Raw genomic sequence first — 25709 nt, 5'->3', positions numbered from 1 at the left:
CCCAACCCCCAGGTCGGTTGGCATCCTGTCCTTCCCCACCTCCCCACCAGCCCCAGGGAGCCGGAGTCACAAGGATGGGAGCAGGCAGGCAGGTCTTCTGGATCTGGCCGCCCTCCTGGGGCCTTGTCTGTGGAGGCCCGCATCAGGGCTTCACTCCCAGCGGCTGGACAGCCTTCCGTCCTGTGGGTGGACGTTGTGTCCCCAGCCTGTGTGTTGCTTCCACTTACTAGCTCTGTGACATACGTGTGCAGGAGTTTGCACAGATGCGTGTGCAGTTATTCTCTTGGGCACATACCTGGGAGTGAACTGCCAGGCCACGTGATGACTGTCTAACTACTTGAATACTGGTATGACTTGCATTTCCCTAGTCACTAATAGCAAGCATCCTCTCATGCCCTCGTTGGCCATCTGCATGTCTTTGGAGAAATGTCAGATCCTTTGCAGATTTTTTAATTTGGTCGTCTGTCCACTTATTATTCAGTTCAGTTCAGTTCAGTCACTCAGTCATGTTGGACTCTTTGCGACTCACAGCACACCAGGCCTCCTTGTCTGTCACCAACTCCCAGAGTTTACTCAAACTCATGTCCATCAACTAGGTGATGCCATCCAACCATCTCATCCTCTGTTGTCCCCTTCTCCTCCTGCCTTCAATCTTTCCCAGCATCAGGGTCTTTTCCAATGAGTCAGCTCTTTGCATCAGGTGGCCAAAGTATTGGAGTTTCAGCTTCAACATCAGTCCTTCCAATGAATATTCAGGACTGATCTCCTTTAGGATGGACTGGTTGGATCTCCTTGCACTCCAGGGGACTCTCAAGAGTCTTCTCCAACACCACAGTTCAAAAGCATCAATTGTTCAGTGCTCAGCTTTCTTTATAGTCCAACTCTCACATCCATACATGACTACTGGAAAAACCATAGCCTTGACTAGATGGACCTTTGTTGACAAAGTAATGTCTCTGCTTTTTAATATGCTGTCTAGGTTGGCCATAACTTTGCTTCCAAGGAGTAAGCTTCTTTTAATTTCATGGCTGCAATCACCATCTGCCCCCCAAAATAAAGTCAGCCACTGTTTCCACTGTTTCCTCATCTATTTGCCACAAAGTGATGGGACTGGATGCCATGATCTGTTTTTTTAGTTTTTTGAATGTTGAGTTTTAAGTCAGCTTTTTCACTCTCCTCTTTCACTTTCATCAAGAGGCTCTTTAGTTCTTCTTCACTTTCTGTCATAAGGATGGTATCACCTGCATATCTGAGGTTATTGATATTTCTCCCGGCAATCTTGATTCCAGCTTGAGCTTCATCCAGCCCAGCATTTAGTTATCGTTGGGTTGTAGATATTCTTTGTGTGTTTTGGATACAAGTCCCTCATCAGATACATGATTTGTAAGTATTTTCTGTCATTCTGTAGCTTGTCTTTTCAGCTACTTTCTCATTTTCTTGATGATGTCATTTGTAGCACAGAAGTTTATCATCTTGATGAAGTCCAATTAATGTATTTTTTCTGCTGCTGGAGCTTGTGCTTTAAGCTTTGTACCTGAGAAACCGAAGTGTAATCCACAGCCATGAAGATTTCTACGTTTCCTTCCAAGGGAGTCATGATTGCAGCTCTCATGTTTAAGTCCTTGCTCCATCTGGAGTTGAGTCTTGTATCTGGTGTGACGTGAGGTCCTGCTCTGTTCGTTGGTCTGTGGCTCCCAGTCTTCCCAGCTCCACTGTTGAAACGATGACCATTCTCTCTTCCATGCCACTTATCCCCATCACCTGTCTTGAACAGCTCCTGTCAAAGCCACCAGTGGCCACCATGGCCATTCTGAGGCCCCATCTGAGCCCTTCTCTGTGCTGATGGTCATGTGTCACCTGGCTTCCAGGCCGCCCTCTAGTGCCGTCTGCCCACATATAATGAGGGGGGACCTGCTCAGGGTCCATCCATGCCCCATTCAGCACCCCCCACGGTGGTGTCCGGCAGCGTCCTAGGCAGGTCCATCCTGCCCTTGCGTCCCCTCCACCTGGCCGCCTGCCCCTGCCCTCAGACTCCTGCCCCTCCGGCCACGCGTCCTCCTAGGCGCAGGGTGTGGGGCCCAGTCTGAGGCCCAGCAGGTGAAGGGCGGGCAGGCTCCTCAGGGTAGGGGCGGGGGGCAGCGCCTGCCATCCTGCAGCGGTGAGTGATCACCAGTGTCGGGTCTGAGCTGCAGGCCTTGGGCCCAGTACCTCCCCTGCCCTCCGCACCCTGTGGGCCACGCGCTGGAGGAGCCCCCGTGCCGAGGTCAGAAGGCCGGCAGGGAGCCCCTGAGGCCTTCATTGCCCCAGGGGTGGGTGGAAGGGGCACGGGGGCCTGCAGAGGGCCTGGCGGGCGGGCCGTGGGGCGTCCACAGGGCGCGGAGGCCGGGGACAATTGCCAGGCTTTTACCCTGCTGCCCATCTCCCATGGCGGTCTGGCCGAGCCTGGTGGGCACCCTCTACTCTCACAGTGGAGGAACATGATGCCCGTGGTGGGTTCTGCGGCGGCCGCATGGCTGCTGCGTGGCTGCCACGTGTTCCAGCCTTTTCTGTTGGATCCTGAAGAAGCCAGAGAGTGAGTGGCAGAAGGTGGACTACATCATGGAGTTCAGCGAGCGGCTGTACTACAAGCAGTTCCCTCTGGAAGACGTGATTTTCCACCTCAAGTGGGCGATCGACATCCTGCTGAGGATGCGGCCCGTGGGGGGCGTCCCCGAGCCGGCCGGCGTGGGGGCCGTGGGTGCGGAGGATACAGGTGAGGGGTGCCTCTGGCTGGCGGTGGGCCACCCGCCACTGGGGGCTCCTGGGCACCGCCGTCCCCACATCCCCCTGCCAGGCACGCTCCTTGTGGGCTTGCCCAGGTTAGGACCCCGCCACGCTCGCTGGGTGCCCATCCTTGCGTCCACTAGGGCCCGTGCAGCCGGCACGCCCAGCCCAGTGCTGTGAGGGAGGTTGGCGGCTGACGGACTGAGCAGAACTTGCTTCAGGGAGGTGGTGGGGGGTGTGGTGTGGCCGCTCAGCAGCTGCTCTGGGTGCCCACTCGGGGGCCAGCGTGAGCGCCGTCACCAGAGGGCGGAACCCGCCCCCAGGAGGATGGTGCTCCGGGCAGCAGAGGGCCCCAGGGCCGCTGGCCAGCATTCCCAGCCCCAAGGCGGCCGCTTCCTAGGCCTGCAGAGTTCAGGGTGGGAGAGGGGCCGCCTCCTGTCTGCAGGAGCTAGAGGCTCAAGGGCTCGTACGCTTGGTGTCCAGCCCCTTCTGGGTGTGTCTGCATGCCCAGCTCAGCCAGCTAGAGGGAACCATGGTGGGCGGGGGGCTCCAAGTACACACCAGAGCCCAGACCCCTACCCCAGCCTGGGATGTGGCCAGTGTCCCTGCAGGCAGGCCAGGGGAGCCCTGGGAGGCCTGTCCCTGAGGCTGACCTTGAGCCCTGGGAGGGGGGCGCTGCCCCCTCCAGAAGAGAACCAGCCCTGGGCTGGGGGCCAGCGGGCCCTGGGCCAGTCAGTGGGGACGCCAGCAGTGCCCTGTCTTTCAGACAAGCCGGCGTCCACTCTGGGGGCCCTGGAGGGCCCGGGGGACCCGGGGCCCCCCTCCCTGCAGGAGCTGCAGAGCGTGCGGCAGCTGGAGACGCTGGCCCGTGCCTACACGCTGCTGGCCCTGGTGGTGACCCCAAGCGGCGCTGGCCACCAGGACTACTGCCTCATGGCCTATGCCTTCCTGCACCGCATCTGGCAGGTGAGGCCCCTGCCATGCTCCCTGGGGTCCTGGTCTCTCCTGGGACCATGTCCCTCCTCTCCTACCCAGCGCCCCCTGCCCCCGGCTCTGGAGACTTGAGGGGGCTTCCTCCTCTGCAAGACTCAGGCCAGCGCCTTTGCCTAACCACCCTCAACACCTTCCTTCCCACCGCACTGCCCCTGGGCTTCCAGAGCCTTCTCTGCGCCCCTTCACATAGCCGCCTTTCTACCGCCTGTCTACAGGGTCCCCAGGGCAGCTCCTGGTGGCCTTGTCTTCTCAGGAACCTCCCTGGGCTGTGACCCCCAGCAGGACAGCGTTAGCAGGACAGGCCTCTCTTCTTGGGGCAAGTTCGCCCCCCGCCCCCAGCCATGTGATGGGGACAGCAGGGCCATCGGCGTTTGGCAGCGGGAAGGATGAGGAAGGCCATCCTTGTCTGCAAGATGCCCCTACCCCCACCCCCTGCAGCTCTTTTAGGAGAACCATTAAAAGTCACTCGAGTGTGTTCTTCATTGAAGACGTTAATTTATTTTAGGAACTGACAAACCCTTCTGAAGGGTCAGCCACGCGTATCTGCAGGCCGAGTCCTGGAGGAAGTCCCCTGAGTGCTCACGGCCCGGCCACGCCCAGCCGTAGGGTCCTCAACCCGCCCTCAGATCTGCATGGGGGGAGGGAAACCCAGCCCTGTCACTGTTGTCGTTCAGTCATGCCCGACTCTTTGCTGCCCCACAGACTGCCCTTCACCACCTCCTGGAGCTTGCTCAAACTCAGTCCGTCGAGTCGGTGATGCCATCCAACCATCTCATCCTGTGTCATCCCCTTCTCCTGCCTTCAATCTTTCTCAACTTCAGAGTCTTTTCCAAGGAGTCAGTTCTTTGCATCAGGTGGCCAAAGTGTTGACGCTTCAGCTTTCGCATCAGTCCTTCCAATGAATATTCAGGACTGACTTCCTTTAGGATGGACTGATTGGATCTCCTTGCAGTCCAAGGGACTCTCAAGAGTCTTCTTGAACACCACAGTTCAAAAGCATCAGTTCTTCGGTGCTCAGCTTTCTTTACGGTCCAACTCTCACATCCATACATGAGTACTGGAAAAACCATAGTTTTGACTAGACGGACCTTTGTCAGCAAAGTAATGTCTCTGCTTTTTAATACGCTGTCTAGGTTGGTCATAGCTTTTCTTCCGAGGAGCAAGCGTCTTTTCATTTCACTGCTGCAGTCGGACATTAGCATTGCAAATTTGGATTTCTTTTCACAGGTTTCTTTCTCAACAGCAGGAAAATCCACTTCAGAAAGTAGAATTTCAGCGGTAGCAAGCTCACACTTGCTGTTGCCTAAAAAAGAGAAGGAGAAAAGCAGAGACAGAGACAAGGAGAAGATCAGAGACAAGGAGAAGGACAAAGACAAGGGGAGGGACCCGAAGCAGGTGACCGTACCCTCCGGGCGGGCAGGCTGCACCCCAGCCGCCCCTGCAGGTCCTTGTGCCAGAGGCTGGGCCTCGAAGGCCGAGGAGCCCTGGTTCCTCTGTCCGCTTTCCTGCCCTGGGAGGTGGGGCGGCCTCAGTGCCCCTGCCCCAGGTGTCAGGAGGCTGACACGGGAGGGTCTGGCTTCGCCCTGGTGATCAGCTGCTTTCCCGGAGCCCTGGCCGTACAGGGCAGGGCAGCACTTTCTCTGCGTCCCTTAGGGGCCTGTGCATGTCACTTCATCAGCTGGAGGGACTGCCCCAACCCTGGCCATCCTGCCGGACTGGGGCTTCAGGAGACACCCCGCCTCCTTCCCGCAGCCCTGCTGAGCTGGGATGTGTGGGTGGGGGTCATGTCCAGGGCACAAGGCTCCGAGTGGCTGTGGGAAGTGGTGTCAGCTGTCATCTGTGGCTTGGGTGTCTCCAGGGAGCCCCACCACACCCATCCCCAGAGGGGCTGCCTGCCCAGGGCTCACGACCTCTATTCCCACGGGGCCCCCTGGATGTCTGCCTCCAGCTCCACCTCCCAAAGCAGAGCCTGGCTTCTTGCTTTGCAGTTCCAGAGCCCTGCTCCTGGCAAATGCCTCGAAGACTTGCCCTCAAGCCTAGAAGAGTGGGCTTCCTATGCCTGCCCTGAAGAAGTCATATCTGTATTCAGACAGGATCAGAGCGACTTTACCATCAACTCGTCAACTATGCAGAAGCCGGTGAGTGGACTCAGCGCCTCTCCCCCAGGCCCGCGTCCCCGCATCCTGCTTGCTGGGCTTTCTGTGGGCCCAGAGGGTGTCGGGCCCCAGGCCCCTCCGCGGGCACCTGTGCTGCATGCTCCCCGCGCAGACCACACCCCTGCGCCTGTGGTCCAGCTGCACACCAGGGCGTCTGGTGCTGCTGAGTGCTCCGAGCAGCGGAAGGGTCTTCCCCACAGCTCCGGAGGCACGGGTTCAAAACTTGGGCTGCCGTCAAGGGCTCTGCAGGCCGCACTGCCCCCTGGCGCCCGGGAGGGTCCTCCCTGCCTCCGCCAGCAGCTGGGCTCCCAAGTGTGTGCCCTGAGGCCCCCCGCTCTGCCTCTGTGCGCACGCGGCTTCTCCTCTGTGTCTGTCTCATCTCCCAGATAATTTTGGTAATTTGTCCATAGGTTCTTTGGATTTTATGTGTGTATGCAAAACCTGCATTTCATTTGCAAGTGTCTTCCCTAATTTGGCATTGTGACACTGTTCCCTCGCCTCATCTTACCTGCCTGCTTGCCTCCAGCTCAATACCACAGGTGGCGAGGCCTCCTGGTCTTAGCAAGACTCCGTGTGACTGATGCTGTTGGAGGTTCATAGATGTTCTTCACTGGTTAAGCGAGTTCCTTTATTTCTATTTGCTAAGAGTTTTAAGCTTAAACAGCTATGAAAGTGAAAGTCATTCAGTTGTGTCCGATTCTTTGCGACTCCATGGTCTATACAGTCCATGGAATTCTCCAGGCAGGCCAGAATACTGGAGTGGGTAGCCTTTCCCTTCTCCAGGGGATCTTCCCAACCCAGGGATCTAATCCAGGTCTCCTGCATTGCAGGCGGATTCTTCACCAGCTGAGCCACAAGGGAAGCCCCACAAACAGCTATAGATTCTTATCAAATATTTTTCTCCATCTATTCAAATGATAATTTTTTTCTCTTTCATTCCTTCAACTTGGTTGAGATGTATTACTCATTTCATTTATCATCAGGTTCAACAGGCTAATGTTTTGTTTGGGGTGTTTGTCTCCATGTTGATGAGAAAAGTTGGTGTTCAGTTTTCCTTTCACACCACATGCTTGTCAGGATGGGGTGAGAAGTTACACTGACTCCAAACTGTTTTCTGCTCCCAATGCTTCTGACCCGAGGCACATGGGTTTCCACACAGCAGCCAGTGCCCAGCGCCCCCGGGGACACCAGCTAGGGGACCACCTCACTGAACTCGGCTCTGACACTTAACCACCGGGTCAGTGTGGCCCCCAAGGATCAGGGCTCCCTCGAGGCCTGCCCCAGCAGACCCCTGTCATGAGCATCGGGTCCCCAGGCCACCACATGTCTCTCCAGTGTGGCCACCATTTGGGGTCCCGGGCTCCTCCCCAAGTTTGATATTTGCTACGCCGGCCCCCAGACTTGGGTAAACTTTACTTAGCAGATACGCTGGTCTGCTATAAAGAATGTTGTAATGGATACAAACAACCTGATGAGGAGGTCTGCAGGGCAGGTCTGGAGGGTCCCAAACTCGGGAGTGTGTCTGTCCCCAAGGAGCTGGGGGCCAGCATGCCCCTCCCTCCTGGCAGGTGGACGTGCTCACCAGCCCAGAAGCTCTCCAAGCCCATCCCGTAGGGGAATCACGTAGGTTCCAGGACAGGGCACGACCAGTCCTCTCGTGGGCCGTTGTTTCCTAACTTGACCTCCAGCCACTCCCCTCCCCAGGTATCGGGGGACAGGCCGAGGGTCTCACTGTCCTGCCGTGTGGTTGGTTCCTCTGGCCGCCAGCCTGCCTCCTGAAGGTCTACAGGGACGGCCAGGAGTCCCCTCGTGGGTGTGAACTCGGGTGGGGTGAGAGGGTTCTGGGTGCTCAGTGCTGGAACCAGGAGCAAGACCAGATGCACGTGTCATATTTTCTTACAGCATCACACTGATCTTTCAGTCAGTTCCAAAGTGTTCCTTTTTTAAGCTCTTCTTGAGAAGAATTTGTATAAAATTAGCTATTATTTCTTCCTTAATTGTTTGGAAGAATTCCCTGGTGAAGACTTCCGGGCCTAGACCTATTTGTGAAGATATTAAATTATGGATCCACTTTATTTAATAGTTACAGAACACTTTCGATTTTTAAATTTCTCTTTTGTAGTAATTTTGGTGGGTTGTATTTTTCTAGGAGGCTTCCAGTGAATATAAAATATAAGATTTACTGGTATAATGTTGTTCTTAATATCCTGTTATTATCTTTCTAGTGTCTGTTAAGTCTATAAATATTTCTGTCTCCCTCCACCCCCTTTCTTGAGCGGCCTCATCAGGAATATCAATTATTGGCCCCTCAAAAAACCACGTGCTTCCCAGGCCACCCAAACACCACTGGGCTTGAATGTGACAGGGCTGTTTTACTTCATTGCCCTTAAGGCTTCAGTGGGCCCTCAACTCCACCCAACAGAGGAAAGTCAGAGGTGCTGCGCAGGCTCTCCGCCGCCTCGGCGTCAGCCGACGCCCCGGGTCACAGCCCCGACACGCTGGGTTCACACATCTGACACCCTCCTTCTTGCGTGTCGTGGCCCTGGCATTTTTTCCGAGTTGTTCGCTCCTCAGTGCTTTAAATGGATTTTTTAAATCGTTCATCCATATTTTTTAATTTTCCACTGAAGAATAATTGCTTTATCAAACCTAGTCCAACGTTATAAGAAGTTTTAAAGCAGTTGGTGGGTACATAAAGAAAACAAAGCCTCTAATTTGACTGAAAGCAGGTAGATTATTCTCGTGAGGATCTTCAACTGTGCTTGTGCTAAAAAGTCTAGGAAATTGCACACGAGGAGATGAAAGCTAACGACGAAGCAGAGGCGGCAGAGAACAAGTCAGTGGCTCCCTCAACAGGCAGGAGTCCAACAGCCCGTGTGCGTGGCCCCGCGAAGGACAGAGTTCCTAGGGGAGGCCCTGTGAGCCGGGACCTAATCCTCCGCAGCCTTTGACCTCGCGTGTTGCTGTTTTGACGCAGACGTACAGTCTGTACTATCTGGACCACCTGGTGCAGGCCCTGCAGAAGATGTTCCTTCACGAGCTCGCAGTCCCGGTCCTGCAGCTGGGGGTGCTCATCGCAGCCTCCGTGGTTGAAAGCAAGAGCCTCAAGGATCTCTACCACCTGCGGTGGGTGCTCCTGCTGTATTTCAGGGAAGCTGGGAGACGTTTACATGGCTAAAGCGGACATTTGCCCAAAGCAACTAGAGACAAATCAGATCTTAAAACATTAATTCTGTGGTTGACTATTTATATAAATAATAAAGTCTCTAAGATTTGTAAAGCGGAATACATCGAAATACTTAAACATAAAAACATTTTTAATTTTAAAGTTTCTACCTGGTTTTTAAGAGAGTATCATTATTTCAAGGAAATACACGCTGAAGTAGGAGAAGCAGAATAAAGGAGCATTGTGTCCACTCTCAAATAGGTCAGGAAAAAAATTACATATATATATAAATTTTATATAATTACACACAATTTTATATATTTACACACACTCCTAAGCTATATATAAAATTTATATATAAAGTAATTTGTATATATATTAGTATAACTTTTATATTATTGTATATGTAGATAGAGAACCTGGACAATGAAGGGTGTTCAGTAATTCTTTGTAGTGTTTGTGTAACTTTTCTGGAAGCTTCAAATCATTTCAAAATAAGAGTGTTTCGCACAAAAGTCAGAGCAGAGCTCGTTGGCTTGCAGTTGTGATGGGGTCAGAGCCCCACCAGGCCTTGTCTCCATCTCTGGAGGTGACCCTGAGACCCCGAGACTATAAATGTGTTGAGAAATCTGATGACGGCATCTGTTATTTTCCTCTAGTAACTTGGCTTAGCTTTAAAGATTATTGAAAACATCCTCAAATTATCTGTTCTTTTTCCGTTTGCCAATCTGTGTCAAGCCTCCTGAGCCCAGGGCAGCCTGACTCAGGGCTGACGCTCCTCTCACCCCCAGACTTGCCTTGGCTTGTTCCGACTTGAGGTTGAGGGAGGCAGCCACGTACCACGAGGAGGTGGTGGGGCAGGCCTACATCTGTGACGTGGAGCAGGCCAGGTGAGACGCTGCGGCTGTGCGGACCCCCTCTCCACTGCGGCAGGGCCCCCTGCTCTGACACCCCCTGTGTGTGCCCCCCACTGTGGCATGGACCCCTGCTGTGGTGCCCTCCTCCCGGGCCCCCCATGTGGCACAGACCCCCCTGCTGCAGCACTGACCCCCCCGCCCTCTGCCTGGGCTCAATGCCGGCCCTGCTCTCAGCTGCATCTCCTGGGGCCCGGGGACCCCTCTCCCACCGCAGGATGTTGGGGGCATCCTGGGCCCAGGGGCAGGTCATTACTCAGTGGCCCTCCTGCATCCCATGTCCATGTACAGGGCTGTGTGCGGTAGACGAGGGGCAGGTGCACAGGTCTGGGTGGGGCAGAGCTGAGGGAGGTGGTGTCCCGGGCACACGGGGAAGGTAGGGCCCCCAGGAGGCAGGAGCTGGCGGGACTCTACGGTTGGTGCCCAGCAAGGAAGGAGGGCCTGCCTTGTGGATGGGCTGGAGTTCTGGCTGGAGAAAGCCTGAGATTCGTGTTAAACACCCAGGTTGGGATGTCAAATTAGTAGCTGGTTCATGAGCCTACAGTGTCGGAGAGAGAATGGGCTACATGTGGAAAACTGGGAGTCGTCTGTGCTGCTAAACGAGGGGAATTTAAAAAGAACTTTGTAAACACATGAGTGGATAGTTGCTTGTTGTGGCTTTTTATTTTGTATTTCTTTGGTTACTAATGAAGTTGAACATTCTCAGGTGCTCTGGCTGTTGCGTTTCTTCTTTGGCATAATGACGCTCGTTTTACTTATATTAGCTGCAGAAAAGAAATTGCCTTGAAAAAGGAGAAGAATAAGGAACCTCTATTAGAAGAAAATCTGCCAACACTGAATGAGCCCCCCACTTCGGCCCCGCAGGCAGAGACGAAGCCCCTCGTAGCAAAGGATAAGGTAGCCTCGCTCTGCAGAAGCTGCTTGGCCCCTGGCCCAGCTCCAGCCACTCTGCTTGGACCTATCCTAGTGGCTGAGACCTCCTGATCCTTGTGCCGGCTCCTGGGAAATCCAGGGACTGGCGGGGCGTGTCCCTGCCCCTCCGGCCCTCAGGGAAGACGGCAGGGTCTGAGCTGTGGTTCAGAGAGGACAGGCTGGGGGTGGCCGGTGAGGGGTGGGAGCTCCCACATTAACGGGTAGGGAAGGGCGGTCCCTCGCAGCAGGCGCAGAGCAGCTGGGAGGTCTGAGCGCCCCCTGCCCTCCCTGCGCGCGGTGGGCTTGCCTGGAAAGGAAGTGACCGTCCCACGTGTGCTCCAAGGGCACTGGTCACCGTGGCAGTGCCGTCCCTGGGGCTCCCTTTGTGGTGGGCAGTGCCGGGACCCCAGGGTGTGCAGAGTCCCCTGCACCTGGCGCTACTCAGTGGCCTGGCCAGGAGCAGGGACAGGCGTCCCGAGAGGACAGCCTGGCCACGGGCCCCAGAGCAGGGACTGGGCTCGGGCGCGCGGGGCCGGGGTCAGCCACGCCAACGGTGCCCACCCTGCACCCACGCGGCCCCTCTGGGCCTGAGCATCTTACAGATCCTGAAGGTAAACGAAGAGACTGGCAGGGGCCTGGACGGAACATCCTTCCCGCTGCTGTGGACCCTCAAGGCCGAAGTCCTGCTGGCGATGGACCTGTACCAGCCTGCGCGGCTGCTGCTGTCAGAGGCGTACCTGGCCTTCCAGGTGAGGCCACACCTGCCGGGCCCACCGCACCTGTGGGGGCTCCTCCCCCAGAAGCAGCCCCCAGGCCCCTGCTAGGATGGAGGCAGGGACCTTCTGTGCTGAAGACTGTTCTGGAGCCTCCATCTGACTGTGGAGGTCTGTCCACGTGCTCTGTCTGCTCCTCTGGCTTCATTACGGCCCGTTTCCTGTAACTGCGGCGGGTTTGTGCTGCGGGCTCTCTTTCTCCTGGGCTGCGGGGCCGCGTGTTTTTCTGAGCAGGCCCCTCACGGTGCGTGTGACGATGGGGCCCTCGAGAGGCTGAGGGCTTCGGTTTGCTCTCAGAGGCAGATGGTGTCCCGGGCCCCAGCCTGCTTCGGAGCTCTGTCTTGCTCCTCTGTGTGGGCCCTGCAGGCGTCTGTGGCGCTCGGAGGTCTCCTGGAAGCCTGGGTTTCGCCAGGTCCCCTCGGAAAGGCTCACTGCAGTGTGGACGCTCAGCCTTCGGCTCAGCCTCCCAGGCCCCTGCTGTCCGCTGGCTTTCCTGAGGCAGCTCGGCCGCTCCCCCGGGAGGGACCTCCTGTGTCGGCTCCTGGATGCCTCGGCTCCTGCCTCCTCTCCCCAGGCGGACTGAGACCCTCTTCCTGGGCTCCGTCCCCATGAGGATGGTGCCCTGGGAAGGCGCAGCACAGAGCAGAGCCACCCCATGTGTCCCTCCCTCCCCGAGGGGGCAGCTGGGCTGCAGCGTCAGCGACTCCCGGGGCCCCCGACGGGCGGCTCCATCTCCGTGCGGCATTCAGGATTGTTCCCTGGGAGGGGGAGCCAAGGTTGCAGAACTGTTCGAGTTGGCCCTTGCTTTGGAACAGAACCCTCGAGAGAGAAACATCTGTAGCTCTCTGTCTCAGGCCAGGGGGACAGTGTGGCAGGGGGAGGGACTGAGACGGCCATGCAACTGGTGGAGGGGAGCAGCCAGGACGGGCCCTGGGGACGCGGGGGGACCTGGAGGGGGTGCAGGAGGTCGAGGAGGCGGGGCTGCAAGCCGGCACCCACGGGCCCCGGGCACCGCGACCCCGTCTCCTGGCCTGCGCCTGAGCATCCGGGACCTTCCCAGTCAGCCTCCCTCAGACCCATGAAAGGGTGCTCCAGGCACTGTCCACACCTCCACCCGGCGGCCGCCCGGCCCTCCTGCTGCTGGAGGGGCTGCTTGGACTCTGCGGAGCATGTCTTAACACGCACAGGCATTGAGCTCAGCGCTGGGGCCCTTGTCCTGCAGGCTCCTCCCTGGGCAGGCACCCGGATGGTGCCTTCGCTCCGTCTCTGCGTCTCCCTGGCTCTGTCTCTCTCCCACCTCGATTTCCTGCCTCTCTCTCTCTCTCTTTGCCTCTCTGCCTCCGTCTCTGTATGTGTCTCTGTCTGTCTCTCTCGCCCACTTCCCCACCCCATCCTTCGTCCACACGCACCTCCTTTGCAGGAGCTAGGCGATCCTCTCGCACAGTCCAGATGCCTGCACTTGCTGGCACAGCTCGCCAACAAGGAGAAGAAGCACGGGCAGGCTCGGCGGATGGTGGAGCAGGCCCAGCGCCTGGGAGGGAGTGAGGAGTTCTGGTACCAGTCCACCCTGACCCTGGCGGACACGCTCCTGTCTGCAGAGGGCGAGAGGAGAGAGACGCTGGTGAGGGGCTGCTGTGTGCGGGGCGGGGGTCTGCGGGTGGAGGGTGGCAGGGCCACGGTGACTCTGCCGGGCCTGCCCCAGGTCTGCAAGCTCTTCCAGAAACTCATAGACACCTTCAACGTGCTCAAGAAGGAAAGACCAAACCGAATGCCCGTATTGGAATTCATGACCACAGACCTGGAGGCCAGGTAACTTTCTGTGAGGAAGAATGTTAATCACCATGGAAGTTGTGGTGTACTTCTTTCCACTATTAACTCTAAGTCATATTTCGAGCCTGTGAAGTTCAGAGACTCTCAGGACAAGGCCCTGTGTCCGCAGCTGCCTCCTGCACCCCTTCCTTGGCAGCCAGCCTCTCTCTTGGGACCAGGCGGGCTGGTGGCTTGTTTGTCCCTGGACTCTCAGCTCCTCAGAGGTGGCTCGATGTCCAGGAAGCCTCTAAGACTGGGGAAGGTCCGGCCACTCCGCTCCCTACAGTTGGTGTGGGGCGCCCCAGGTGGTCAGCCTCCTCCCGGGGTCTGTCGGTCTGCCTGCCGCTCTCCCCTCCAGTTTTTGGCCCGAGCGTCTGGCCCATGGACACAGCATCAAGCTCTCTGCAGACGCCCAAGGGGTAGGAGGCCGCAGGACAGCCTCCAGGCAGGAACGTCCACGCTCAGACGAGCAGTCTGTCCCTGGGCCGTCGTCCTGGTTGGTCACTGGTCTTCTGGAAAGCAGCCTCCCATGGCCTCAGCTCCAGCTGCATGGGCCTCTTTCTGGGAACGTGCAGAGCCGGCCGAGGTCTGTCCGTCAAGTCAGACTTGCAGGTCCTGCCTTCACAGAGCAGCTTCTGCTTCACGACCAGAGAGTCGCAGCTTTCGCCTGATTGGGGTTTTCTTTACTCCCTTGCTCTCTGTTGACCTCTTCCTGTGCTGGGAGAGGGCTCCTCATGGCTGTTCTGTCCCCACCTCTGGGGGCGCCCCGGTCCCGCCCCAGCAGATGCACCTGGACCCCCAGCTGCAGGTTTGACCTGTGAACAGGCTGCATTTCCACCTGGTTTTCTGTTCTTCCCCAGAGTTCTTTAAGAGAGGGATTTTGAATTTTCAGAGGGATGTAGAGTGCCTGGGGTGGGGAGAGGTTAGTTTCTAACTTTGTGGCATTGTCACCAAAGGGCATGGCTTGTGGTGTGGAGAGAAGTGTGCTGTCACGAAGGTGCCCCTCCGGTTTCCCAGAGCCAAGCTGGTGGTGGGTGGCTGGCGGCCCTGCCCGTCAGTCGCAGCGATGCCCCGCCCCCGCCCTCGCAGGTGTGTGCACCTCCAGATCAGAGCTGTCCGGGAGCAGCTGGACAGAGACCCCCTGGAGAGCTTGTTTCTGATGCTGGAAATAGAGAACCGCTTGCTGGAGGTCGAGGAGAAGTTTGCCAGCATCGGCCATGAGGAGAGGTGCATGGACATTCAGCTGGAGCGGGCCCGCATGAAGAGGTGGGGGAACCCCTGTGCTCCCTGCCCCGGGGAAGCGGGCAGATGCAGCCTCCCGCCCAGCCCAGGGCACGCGAGCGTCGCTCCACACCTCGCTCAGGCGTGGACATGCACACCTTTTCACACTCAACCGCACAGGTGTCACCTCAGAGGCCAGGAGCTGCCCACCCCCAGCAGTGCCGTCACCTCCCCTGACCGCTCCCATCATCTGCCCATCCCCAACCCCCCGCCTACCCAGGGCCACCCCACCGAGGGGTCCATGCAGGGGTTCAAAACACAGCCAGCAAACCAAAGGCCGGGCGTTACAAGTAGCCTTTATGAGGGAAAAGCCACGCGCCACCTGGGAGCCCCCAGCTAGCAGCTGTGGTCGCCGAAGCCGCTGGGGTCCTTGCAGGGCTTGGGGACACTCAGACACGGGCAGGGAAGGGAGGGGCCCGCCCGGCCCCCGCACGGCAGCGCTGCCGCAGCGCCTGCACACCAGCTCCAGACTGCATGCGCGGTCCTCCATCTCTCTTCCAGATAGACTGAGAGGATCCTTCCAGGTAAAACACCTAATTATGAGATTTAGAGTACTAATGAAATATACATCATAATTACATGAAAATTGCATGCTACACGTCTAGTGCTGACCATGTGACACTTTGACGGTTTTGTTCTAAAGGCCACTCTTCTTCTGATAAAGGTTGTGTGCCCAAAGTGAGAAATACGAAGAGCAGAGAACTGCACGGTACTTGGAAGCATATGACCTGGCCCAGAGAGCTGTGGCTGGAGCGGTGGACCTGTTTCTCAGTGTCCAGAGCTTACTGTCCCTTCATGACGTAAGGACATTATGTGAATTTTACCTCAATTTTAAAAAATCCCAGTTAAAAAAAAGTGTTGTGATTAAAAAAAAAAAATCCCAGAAAGCTACGGGAGAGATGACCAAATATTTGGAAAGTAAATAGAATACACCAGAATAACTGTGGGCCAGAGAAAAAATCAGAAGGGAAACTATTTTGAACTACAGTATGTGTGTGGTGGGGGGTGGCACATATCAAAATGTGTAAGAGATCTCTAATGCAACACTTAGGGGAGCTTTTGTAGCACCAAATACTTGTGTGAGAAGAGAAAAAAACCCTAAATCACTTACCTCAACATGAAAGTAGAAAGAGCAAATCAAACTCAAAATAAGTAGAAGAAAAGAAATTGAAGACCACAGTGGAAACCAATGAGATAGAGAACTGAAAACTGGGAAAGCCAACAAAGCCAAATGCTGTTTCTTTAAGGAGATCAATAAATTGACAAACTTCTAGTCAGACTGATTAAAAAGAGAGAAAGAATATAAATTACCAATATCAGAAATAAGAGATATAACATCACTGTAGACTCCACATGTTGAAAATATAATAAGGGAATATCATGAACAACTTTACGCCGTATGTTTGACAATGGAGATGAAATGGAAAATCCCTTGGAAGACACAAACGACCACAGCTCAGTCATAAAGAGATAGATAATGTGAGTAGCCCTCAATTTATTAAATAAATTGAATTTGTAGTTAAAAGTTTTTCCATGAAGAAACTGTCAGACCCATATGAATTTACTAGAGAATACCAGCAAGCATTTAAGGGAAAAAACAATGCCAGTTCTGTATAGATTGTTTGGGAAAACTGGAAAGGAGGGAATACATCCCAATTCTTCTGTAGGGCTGGTGTCAGTGTGATACCAAAACAAGATAAAGATACTAAGAAAAACCCTATAGACAGTTCTTCATGATCATAGGTGTAAAAAATCTAAACAAAATATGGGAAATTAAGTCCAACGGTGTGTAAAAAGGATAATATTCCAGGTTGATCCCAGGACTTGTGTAACATTCAAAAGTCAATCAATTTGGTTCACCAGATATTTTTAAAAATTAAACATTATTGGACTTCCCTAGTGGTATAGTAGATGAGAATCCACCCACCAACGCAGGGGATAGGGGGTTGATCCCTGGTCTAGGAAGACTCCACCCGCCGTGGAGCAGCTAAACCCGCGTGCCGCAGCTCCTGGCCCACGTGCTGCGATGTTCGCGCGCCTAGAGCCTCTGCGGTAAGAGAAGCCCACAGAACTAGGCAGCAAGCCCAGCTCGCCGCAACTAGAGGAAGCCTGTGTGCAGCGACAGAAGACCCAGCGCAACCAGAAAGAAAACAGTTAGAAGAAGAAAGCATGTAACAAGATCCAGCATCCATTCCTCTTAGCAAACTGTTAACGGAAGTGATCTTCCTTAGTCTGACTGAGGGCATCACATGTTGGCAGACTGAATGCTTTTTCCTTAAGATGAGGACTAAGATAGCAATGTGTCCTCCACCAGTTCGATCCAGAATGCTATTAGAGTTCTAGCCAGTTCAACAAGGCAAGACAAAGAAACTAAAGCATTCAGATTAGAAACGGACATGCAAAACTGTCTTCGTTCACAGATAATGTGGTTGTCTGTGTAGAAAACCTTGTGCAATCTACAGAAAAGTACAGCTGCTAGTGCTAAGGAGTGAGCTTAATAAGGTTGCACGATGCAAGAACAGTACACAAACACTAATTGTACATCTCCATACGCCAATAACGATCAATGTATATTAAATATAACCGCATACATATGAAATTGTCATACGATTGTTCTCCTAATCTATGTTATTCAGAGAAGGCGATGGCACCCCACTCCAGTACTCTTGCCTGGAAAACCCCATGGACGGAGGAGCCTGGTAGGCTGCAGTCCATGGGGTCGCTAAGAGTCGGACACGACTGAGCGACTTCACTTTCACTTTCATATGAAATTTGACCCAGAAAGTGAAAACTCATACCCTGAGAACCACAAAACATTGCTAGAAAAATTAAACAATACCTAAATAAATGGAAAGGTATATTAAGTTCATGGCTCAGGAGACTTGATGTTATTAAGATGTCAATTCTCCCCCTAAATTATCTACAATACTAATCAAGATTCTGCAGGGTTTTTTAAAATAGAAATTGACAAAGTGACTTTTAAATCTATGTGGAATTTAAAAGGCCTAACAAAAGCCAACACAACTTTGAAAAAGAACAAAGTTGGAGGCCTAACATTACCTGATTTTAAGACTTACTGTAAAGCTATGGGTGAATAATTTAACTCAGATGACCATAATATCTACTACTGTGGGCAAGAATCCCTTAGAAGAAATGGAATAGCCCTCACAGTCAACAAAAGTGTCCGAAATGCAGTACTTGGATGGAATCTCAAAGATGACAGAATAATCTCTATTCGTTTCCAAGGCAAACCATTCAAGTATCACAGTAATCCAAGTCTATGCCCCGACCAGAAATGCTGAAGAAGCTGAAGTTGAACAGTTCTATGAAGACCTACAAGACCTTCTAGAACTAACACCCCCAAAAGTTGTCCTTTTCATTATAGGGGATTGGAATGTAAAGTAGGAAGCAAGAAATATCTGGAGTAACAGGCAAATTTGGCCTTGGAGTACAGAATGAAGCAGGGCAAAGGCTAATAGAGTTTTGCCAAGAAAATGCACTGGTCATAGCAAACAACCTCTTCCAACAACACAAGAGAAGATTCTACACATGGACATCACCAGATGGTCGACACCAAAATCAGATTGATTATATTCTTTGCAGCCAAAGATGGTGAAGCTCTATACAGTCAGCAAAAACAAGACCGGGAGCTGACTGTGGCTCAGATCATGAGCTCCTTATTGCCAAATTCAGAGTTAAGTTGAAGAAAGTAGGGAAAACCACTAGACCATTCAGGTATGACCTAAATCAAACCCCTTACGATTATACAGTGCAAGTGACAAGTAGACTCAAGGGATTAGACTTGATAGAGGGCCTGAAGAACTATGGACGGAGGAGGTTCATGACATTGTACAGGAGGCAGGGATCAAGACCATCCCCAAGAAAAAGAAATGCAAAAAGGCAAAATGGTTGTCTGAGGAGACGTTAAAATAGTTGTCAAAAGAAGAGAAGTGAAAGGCAAAGAAGAAAAGGAAAGATATACTAATCTGAATGCAGAGTTCCAAAGAATAGAGAGAGATAAGAAAGACTTCCTCAGTGATCAATGCAAAGAAATAGAGGAAAACAGTAGAATGGGAAAGACTAGAGATCTTTTCAAGAAAATTAGAGATACCAAGGGAACATTTCATGCCAACATGGGCACAATAAAGGACAGAAATGGTATGGACCTAACAGAAGCAGAAGATATTAAGAAGAGGTGGCAAGAATACACAGAAGAACTGTACAAAAGAAGATCTTCATGACCCAGATAACCACGATGGTGTGATCACTCACCTAGAGCCAGACATGCTGGAAGGTGAAGTCTAGTGGGCCTTAGGAAGCATCACTACAAACAAAACTAGTGGAGGTGATGGAATTCCAGTTGAACTATTTCAAATCCTAAAAGATGATGCTGTGAAAGGGCTGCACTCAATATGCCAGCAAATTTGTAAAACTCAGCAGTGGCCACAGGACTGGAAAAGGTCAGTTTTCATTCCAATCCCAGAGAAAGGCAATACCAAAGAATGCTCAAACTACCATACAATTGCACTCATCTCACACGCTAGTAAAGTAATGCTCAAAATTCTCCAAGCCAGGTTTCAACAATACATGAACCGTGAACTTCCAGATGTTCAATCTGGATTTAGAAAAAGCAGAGGAACCAGAGATCAAATTGCCAACATCATTAAAAAAGCAAGAGAGTTCCAGAAAAAACGTTTACTTCTGCTTTATTGACTCTGCCAAAGCCTTTGACCATGTGGATCACAACAAACTATGGAAAATTCGGAAAGAGATGGGAATAACAGACCACCTGATCTGGCTCTTGAGAAACCTGTATGCAGGTCAGGAAGCAACAGTTAGAACTGGACATGGGATACCAGACTGGTTCCAAATAGCGAAAGGAGTACTGTCAAGGCTGTATATTGTCACCCTGCTTATTTAACTTATATGCAGAGTAGTACATCATGAGAAACGCTGGGCTGGATGAAGCACAAGCTGGAATCAAGATTGTCAGGAGAAATATCAATAACTTCACATATGCAGATGACACCACCCTATGGCACAAAGCGAAGAAGAACTAAAGAACCTCTTGATGAAAGTGAAAGAGGAAGGTGAAAGAGTTGGCTTAAAGCTCAACATTCAGAAAACTAAGATCATGGCATCTGGTCCCATCACTTCATGGCAAATAGATGGGGAAACAGTGGAAACAGTGTCAGACTTTACTTTTTTGGGCTCCAAAATCACTGCAGATGGTGACTGCAGCCATGAAATTAAAAGACGCTTACTCCTTGGAAGGAAAGTTATGTCCAACCTAGATAGCATATTCAAAAGCAGAGACATTACTTTGCTAACAAAGGTCCGTCTAGTCAAGGCTATGGTTTTTCCTGTGGTTATGTATGGATGTGAGAGTTGGACTGTGAAGAAGGCTGAGCGCCGAAGAACTGATGCTTTTGAACTGTGGTGTTGGAGAAGACTCCTGAGAGTCCCTTGACTGCAAGGAGATCCAACCAGTCCATCCTAAAGGAAACCAACTCTGAATATTCGTTGGAAGGACTGATGCTGAAGCTGAAACTCCAGTACTTTGGCTACCTCATGCGAAGAGTTCACTCATTGGAAAAGACCCTGATGCTGGGAGGGATTGGGGGCAAGAGGAGAAGGGGACGACAGAGGAGGAGATGGCTGGATGGCATCACCGACTCGATGGACGTGAGTCTGAGTGAACTCCGGGAGTTGGTGATGGACAGGGAGGCCTGGCGTGCTGCGATTCATGGGGTCGCAAAGAGTCAGACACGTCTGAGCAGCTGAACTAAACCGTAAAGCTATGGGAATCGAGATAGTGTGGCTTTAATGTAAACTTACACATCAGTGGAACATAATAGAGAATGTAAAAATAGACACATGCATACAGAAAGAAAACTGACTTTCAGCAAAGGCGCAAAGAGGGTTCAGTAAGAAGGGCTCACCTTTAAAACAAAGCTGCGGGAGCAACTGGACGTCCATCCCCCAGAATTACCCTTCCGTTCATACCTCACACCACGTGTAAAAACCAGCTCAAGACTGGTCACAGGGCTACATGTAAGAGCTGAAACTGTGACACTTTTAGAAGAAAACATAGGAAAACGTCTCTGCAGCCTTAAAGTTTAGCAGATGAGACCAAAGTCTTTCTTACCCATGAGACCAAAATCATAATCCATCAAAACAAATTTTATAAATTGGACTCAGCTCTTCAAAAGACACCAGTAAGAAAATGCAAAGACAAGTTGCCAACTGGGAGAAAATATTTACAAATCATTTATCTGACAAAGGTCTTGTATCTAGACTATATTAATGTAAAGAACTTTCAAAATAGACATAAGCAACCCAATAATAACTGGCCAAACATGTGAACAGACCTTTCTTCAAAGAAAATACGTGGATGGTAAATAATCACAAAAGACGGCAAGTTTATTAGTGAGTCAGGGAAAAACCGCCACACAACTGTTAACACGGCCACAACTTGAAGGAGCAACTACACCAAATGTTATCAGGACGTGAGACACTGGGACAACCCCCTAGGCTGCCGGTGGGGACAGCATGAGCGACCACTTGGGAACGGTTTGGCGGTTTCGTGAAGAGTGAAGGCACGCCCCCGTGTGGCCCAGCCACCCCGCTCCGGGGCGTGTGCCCCACACACGCGTGTGCGAACGCTCACTTCAGCGCTGTTTGCCACAGCCCCAAACTGGGGGTGTGGGAGCAAGCGGGCAGATGGCCTCGGCAGAGTGCAGCTCATCCGTGTGAAGGGACTCACCGCGCCCCGCGCTGCAGTCCGTGGGGTCGCAGAGAGTCTGACATGGCTGAGCGACGGAACAACTCCCAGGATGGACACAGCCTGCAGAGAGCACGTGCTCTGCGGTTCCATTACGTAAAATCAGGAAGAGCCACTGACTGACCGAGCCGGAAGAGAGGCTCGCCTAGGAAGGAGAAGCGGAGGGAGAGGCGGGCGGGGCCTGGCGGCGGGCGGGGCCTGGTGGGCGTGGCGGTGGGCGGACGCGGGGCGTGGCGGTGAGCTGGGCTCGCCCTGGAGGGAGAGGCGGGCGGGGCCTGGCGGCGGGCGGGGCCTGGCGGCGGGCGGGGCCTGGCGGCGGGCGGGGCCTGGCGGCGGGCGGGGCCTGGCGGCGGGCGGGGCCTGGCGGCGGGCGGGGCCTGGCGGCGGGCGGGGCCTGGCGGCGGGCGGGGCCTGGCGGGCGAGCTGGTCCGGCGGTGGCTCCCGCCCTGATGGTCGCACCCCTCAGTTACAGAATGTCAGCAGCCCTTTGATGCGAAGACTGCGGCACCTCAGGCTCAGCCTCGTGGAGGGCTGTCTGGACACGCTGCAGCTCACCTGGGAGGACGCCCGGCAGCGGCAGCTGGAGCAGAGCTCCACGGACAAGCTGCTGTCCGACTTCCTGCAGAGCCCCAGTGACTACACCGCTGTCGGCCTGGTAACGTCCCCGGACACGCGCTGGGGGCCCCCCCACCGTGTGCCTGACCAGCCATTGGGAACCCAGAAGGTCGGGGTTCATAAACGTCCCCCGAGATCTCTGAGCAGAGGGGTTCTCTGCCCCGGTAGCTCCCAGCAGCCCAAAAAGGCCCGTCTGATTGGCTAATGAGATCAGGGTCTGCCTGGGGGAGGTGCCCCTTCCCAAGGCGGGTGCTCTGACCGCTGTGTCGCCACAGGAAGCCGTCCATAAAGGTGAGCTGCCATCTGTTAAAAAGATGAGTTACATCTGCAGAACGATTCTGAGGAAAATGTGTTCTGTTCTTAGACTGTTTGAGATTTCATTAAGTGTGGACCCAAATAATTTGACATAACTAAATGAACCAAATAGTCCTAAATGGGACTCAGTACAAACTCATGTCCTTGTCAGTTCAGTTCAGTTCAGTAGCTCAGTCACATTCAGCTCTCTGCGACTCTATGGACTGCAGCACACCAGGCCTCCCTGCCCATCACCCACTCCCATTCTTGTCAGCCTGCCCCAAACTGAGGCTCCTCAGCAGACTCTAGAACCTCCCAGCACCTGAGCCTTGGAGACCCTCGCCACATGGCAGGGCTGTTGGAGGGTGGGGCCTGGGTGGGCAGCAGTGGTGGCCCTTGTTGACTGAGGTGGTTTGTGTCCCTGAAGAAGTGGTTCAACCTGAAGCACTGCCTGGCGCACGTGGTGCTGGCGCAGCTGGGGAGCCTGCAGTCGCTGAGCACGGAGTGCGAGGAGCCTCACCCGCGGCTCCTGGGCCTGGCCGGGAAGGCGCTGCGCCTGCTGGCTGAGAACTGGGACCTCCTGCTGCCCGCCTGCTCCTGGGAGGAGAGCCTCTGGGTGCGTTCTGCTGGCTCCCAGACTGACCGCTTAGGCCCAAAAAACAAAAATATATTCAGAGCTCACTGGATCTTTGTAATAACTGGGGTAGAAAACAGGCCTTGAATTCTCTGGGGTCAAGAAGCATGGTGTGGGCTGTGGAGGGAGGAAAAGGCAGGCCAAAGGCCTGACCCCCGGAGGAAGAATGCGAGGGGGAGAAGGGGCAAGCAGGACAGGCTGTCCTATGTGGAGCATCCCACCCCCGCTCCAAATGGGGGTGTCCCCGGGCGGTGGTTCCTGGCGCCTCCCCCACCCCAGCAGCTCTGTGCCTGAGGACCGGGCCCCTGCCCTACCCAGGGATCGGTCCTGCCCACTCTTGCTGCTACCCCTCACTCCCCGCCCCCACCCACCCACACGGTCCAGGGAAGCCCTCCTCCCGACAGCCGCGCCAATGCACCCAGGACTGCCCTCTTCTCTCCAGTACTCACCCCTGCCAGGTTGCCCTGCAGGCCTGGTGCCCCTGAGGAAGCCCCTGCCCCTAGGAAGGGATTCTGGTGACAGCTGCCACCATGGGAGCTCCTGGTCGTCATCCTAAACGCCTCTGTAGATGCCAGAAGGCACCTGCCCAGGTGCAGCCGGGCCAGCCCTAGGGACCTGGCCCGGTGCACAGCCCTGGGGTCGGCTCAGTGGCAGCTGTCCGGGTCTCCAGGTCCTGAGACGTGACTCACGTTTGGGGGAATTGGTGGCATTGTGGCCCTGCATTCAACCGGTATGCACTGAGCACCTGAAAAGGTAGTTCTGAGTCAGGTAGATACGGACCAGACATGTGGCGCCTCGTGAGCGGGCATCCGTCAAGGAAGCTGCGCTCACCACACGCCCACTCAGAGGGGCTACCCGCCTCTGTCTTATCCCCGCAGACCCAGGGCTCCCCCAACCTGAGTCTCCTGGGCCCGCTGCCCCCCAAGCAGGTCCCTCTGGCCTCCCGAGGACCCCTTCAGGGTACCTTGTCCTGCAGAGGAGACAAGAGGAGCCTTGGCCCCTGGGCCCCTGGGGCAGATGGGCACCCAGCTCCCCCAGGCCTGGTGCTCGAGGGAGGGGATTTGCGGAGCCTGAAGGGGCACAGCACAGAAGGCCACCCCACGGGCATGCCAAGGCTCCTCCCTGTGGCACCTGCTAGGTGCCAGCTTCTCTGCCAGCCCCCACCGGTCACCTAAATCAGCAAAGGATGGGCTGCAGCTGGCCTGCCACGCCCCTCACCCAGGAGTCCTGCCGAGATGCGTATCCACACTGCCCCAGGCACTGACTGGAGGGGTGTCCTCTGCAGGGAGCCGCTGAGCTGAGCAGCCTCAGGGGTCTGGAGGTCAACCAGGAGGACCTGGAACATGAAGGGCCCTACAGTGAACTGCTGTCCTTCAGGGCCACCCCAGAGGAGCAGAGGAAGGGCTGGGATCAGAGGGTACGCCAGCCCCTGCCCAGCCCCAGGCCTCCCAGCCCCAGGCCGCCCGGCCCGCAGAGCCCGCCTGAGTCTGAGCTCCCCCCGCAGAGGAGGGTGGTGCTGGCCCAGCAGTACCTGGCCCAGGCGTCCGAGGTGCTGCTGCAGTGCCTGCAAGGGGCCCTGGGCAGCAACCTCCTGGACATCGCCGCGGCCGCCAGCCTGGAGATGGTGGAGTGCATGGGCATCCTGGAGCCCGCGACCGCCTGCCAGTTCCTTGCGCTGTCTCAGGTGTGCTCTGCTCTGGGCCCCTTCTGCAAGGTCCCCCTTGGCCACTGGGGAGAGGGAGGCCCCCCAAGACCCCGGTGCTCCCTCTGCTGGCGGCCCCACCCACCAGGATGCGACTGGGCTCCGCTTTAAGGACGGTGCTCATTGGAGGAGGCACCCCAGGTACCTGGAGAAGGGGACCCGGCCCCCCATCGCAGTTCCTGTGGGCGCACGAGCAGCGGAAGCCCCCAGGCTTGTGTTTCTGGGGTTCGGGAGAGCAGAGCGCTCTCCTCCCTGCGTCCTGAGCCGGTAGGCCCGCGGGCTCAGCGGTGAAGGCCGCCTCGCCCGGCCTCTAGGCTGTGCCAGCCACCTGGAGGAGCGCCTGGGTGCCCACCTGCCACGGACATTGCCCGGACCCCCATGGCAGCCTCAGTGGTCTGTTTCAGAGCTGCTCGGCCTCCGAGAGGATGCGCGATGTCCTGCTCGCCGCCACGGCCAACACCAGCAGCTCACAGCTGGCTGCGCTGCTGCAGCTCCAGGACAGGCTGAGACGCCAGGAGAGGACATCCACCAACCTGTGTGCCAGCGTGGAGCAGAGACTGGCCGCCATATCCAAGGTAAACCAGCCGAGGCCACCCTTGAGCCTACCCCGCCCCGCAGCTCTGCAGATGCCCTCGGACCAGGTGCAGATCCCAGCCCTGCCTCCCGCTTGCTGTATGGTTCTGGGAGAGCCACTCCCCATCTCTGAGCTGCAGCTTCTCATGGGCCCAGTGGGGAGAGCAGCTCACCTGCAGCATTGGCTGGACTCTGCAAACTCACAGTACAGACACCCAGGCCTGCGATGGTCGTGAAGGACCATCGGGAGGATGGGGCTCTAGGGGGGTCCATTTCAGTTCATGCTGTGTTTGAGGAAATGTTTTATATTCAGCCAAGTCTTAGAATTTAATTTTGGAAG

The 25709-nt window shown here is 54.8% G+C and overlaps 1 protein-coding gene and 1 long non-coding RNA gene across 21 annotated transcripts in view; one reads left to right on the top strand and one right to left on the bottom strand.

Moving 5' to 3' along the window:
• The window catches only part of CFAP46 (cilia and flagella associated protein 46), a 94506-nt gene that overhangs the window by 49305 nt on the left and 19492 nt on the right, over positions 1 to 25709 (top strand). For 9 of the 18 annotated variants that reach the window (XR_015155479.1, XR_015155480.1, XM_086378268.1 and 6 more), the window contains 16 exons: positions 2563 to 2752; positions 3530 to 3729; positions 4984 to 5151; positions 5745 to 5894; positions 8890 to 9038; positions 9870 to 9968; positions 10757 to 10889; positions 11507 to 11653; positions 13098 to 13298; positions 13380 to 13486; positions 14576 to 14752; positions 15432 to 15567; positions 22018 to 22206; positions 22888 to 23076; positions 24380 to 24778; positions 25201 to 25371. Coding sequence is in view for 12 of the 18 variants with exons in the window: in XM_086378268.1 (XP_086234394.1) it covers positions 2563 to 2752; positions 3530 to 3729; positions 4984 to 5151; positions 5745 to 5894; positions 8890 to 9038; positions 9870 to 9968; positions 10757 to 10889; positions 11507 to 11653; positions 13098 to 13298; positions 13380 to 13486; positions 14576 to 14752; positions 15432 to 15567; positions 22018 to 22206; positions 22888 to 23076; positions 24380 to 24778; positions 25201 to 25371 (2805 nt within the window). In the remaining 6 variants the exon portion in view is untranslated. Of the gene's footprint in view, positions 1 to 2562; positions 2753 to 3529; positions 3730 to 4983; positions 5152 to 5744; positions 5895 to 8889; positions 9039 to 9869; positions 9969 to 10756; positions 10890 to 11506; positions 11654 to 13097; positions 13299 to 13379; positions 13487 to 14575; positions 14753 to 15431; positions 15568 to 22017; positions 22207 to 22887; positions 23077 to 24379; positions 24779 to 25200; positions 25372 to 25709 lie in introns of those variants that run through there. The other 9 variants (XR_015155481.1, XR_015155483.1, XR_015155482.1 and 6 more) reach the window with 2 other exon arrangements.
• LOC147344576 (uncharacterized) lies at positions 10634 to 21806 on the bottom strand. Of its 3 annotated transcripts, none has more exons than XR_015155485.1 (3): positions 21534 to 21806; positions 13087 to 13269; positions 10634 to 10774 (listed from the first exon to the last, which is right to left on the bottom strand). It is a non-coding gene; the product is annotated as an uncharacterized LOC147344576 (long non-coding RNA). The 3 variants fall into 3 exon arrangements; XR_015155486.1 differs by having other exon boundaries at positions 10634 to 12435; positions 21534 to 21749; XR_015155487.1 differs by having other exon boundaries at positions 10634 to 10756; positions 21534 to 21749.

This window comes from Bos grunniens, chromosome 26 (genome assembly GCF_055505025.1).
Source record: "Bos grunniens cultivar Pamir isolate PY7600 chromosome 26, Bosgru_T2T1.0, whole genome shotgun sequence".
Taxonomy (NCBI): domain Eukaryota; kingdom Metazoa; phylum Chordata; class Mammalia; order Artiodactyla; family Bovidae; genus Bos; species Bos grunniens.
The sequence above is the reverse complement of the archived record's forward strand: the minus strand, read 5'-3'. Positions and strand labels throughout refer to the sequence as shown.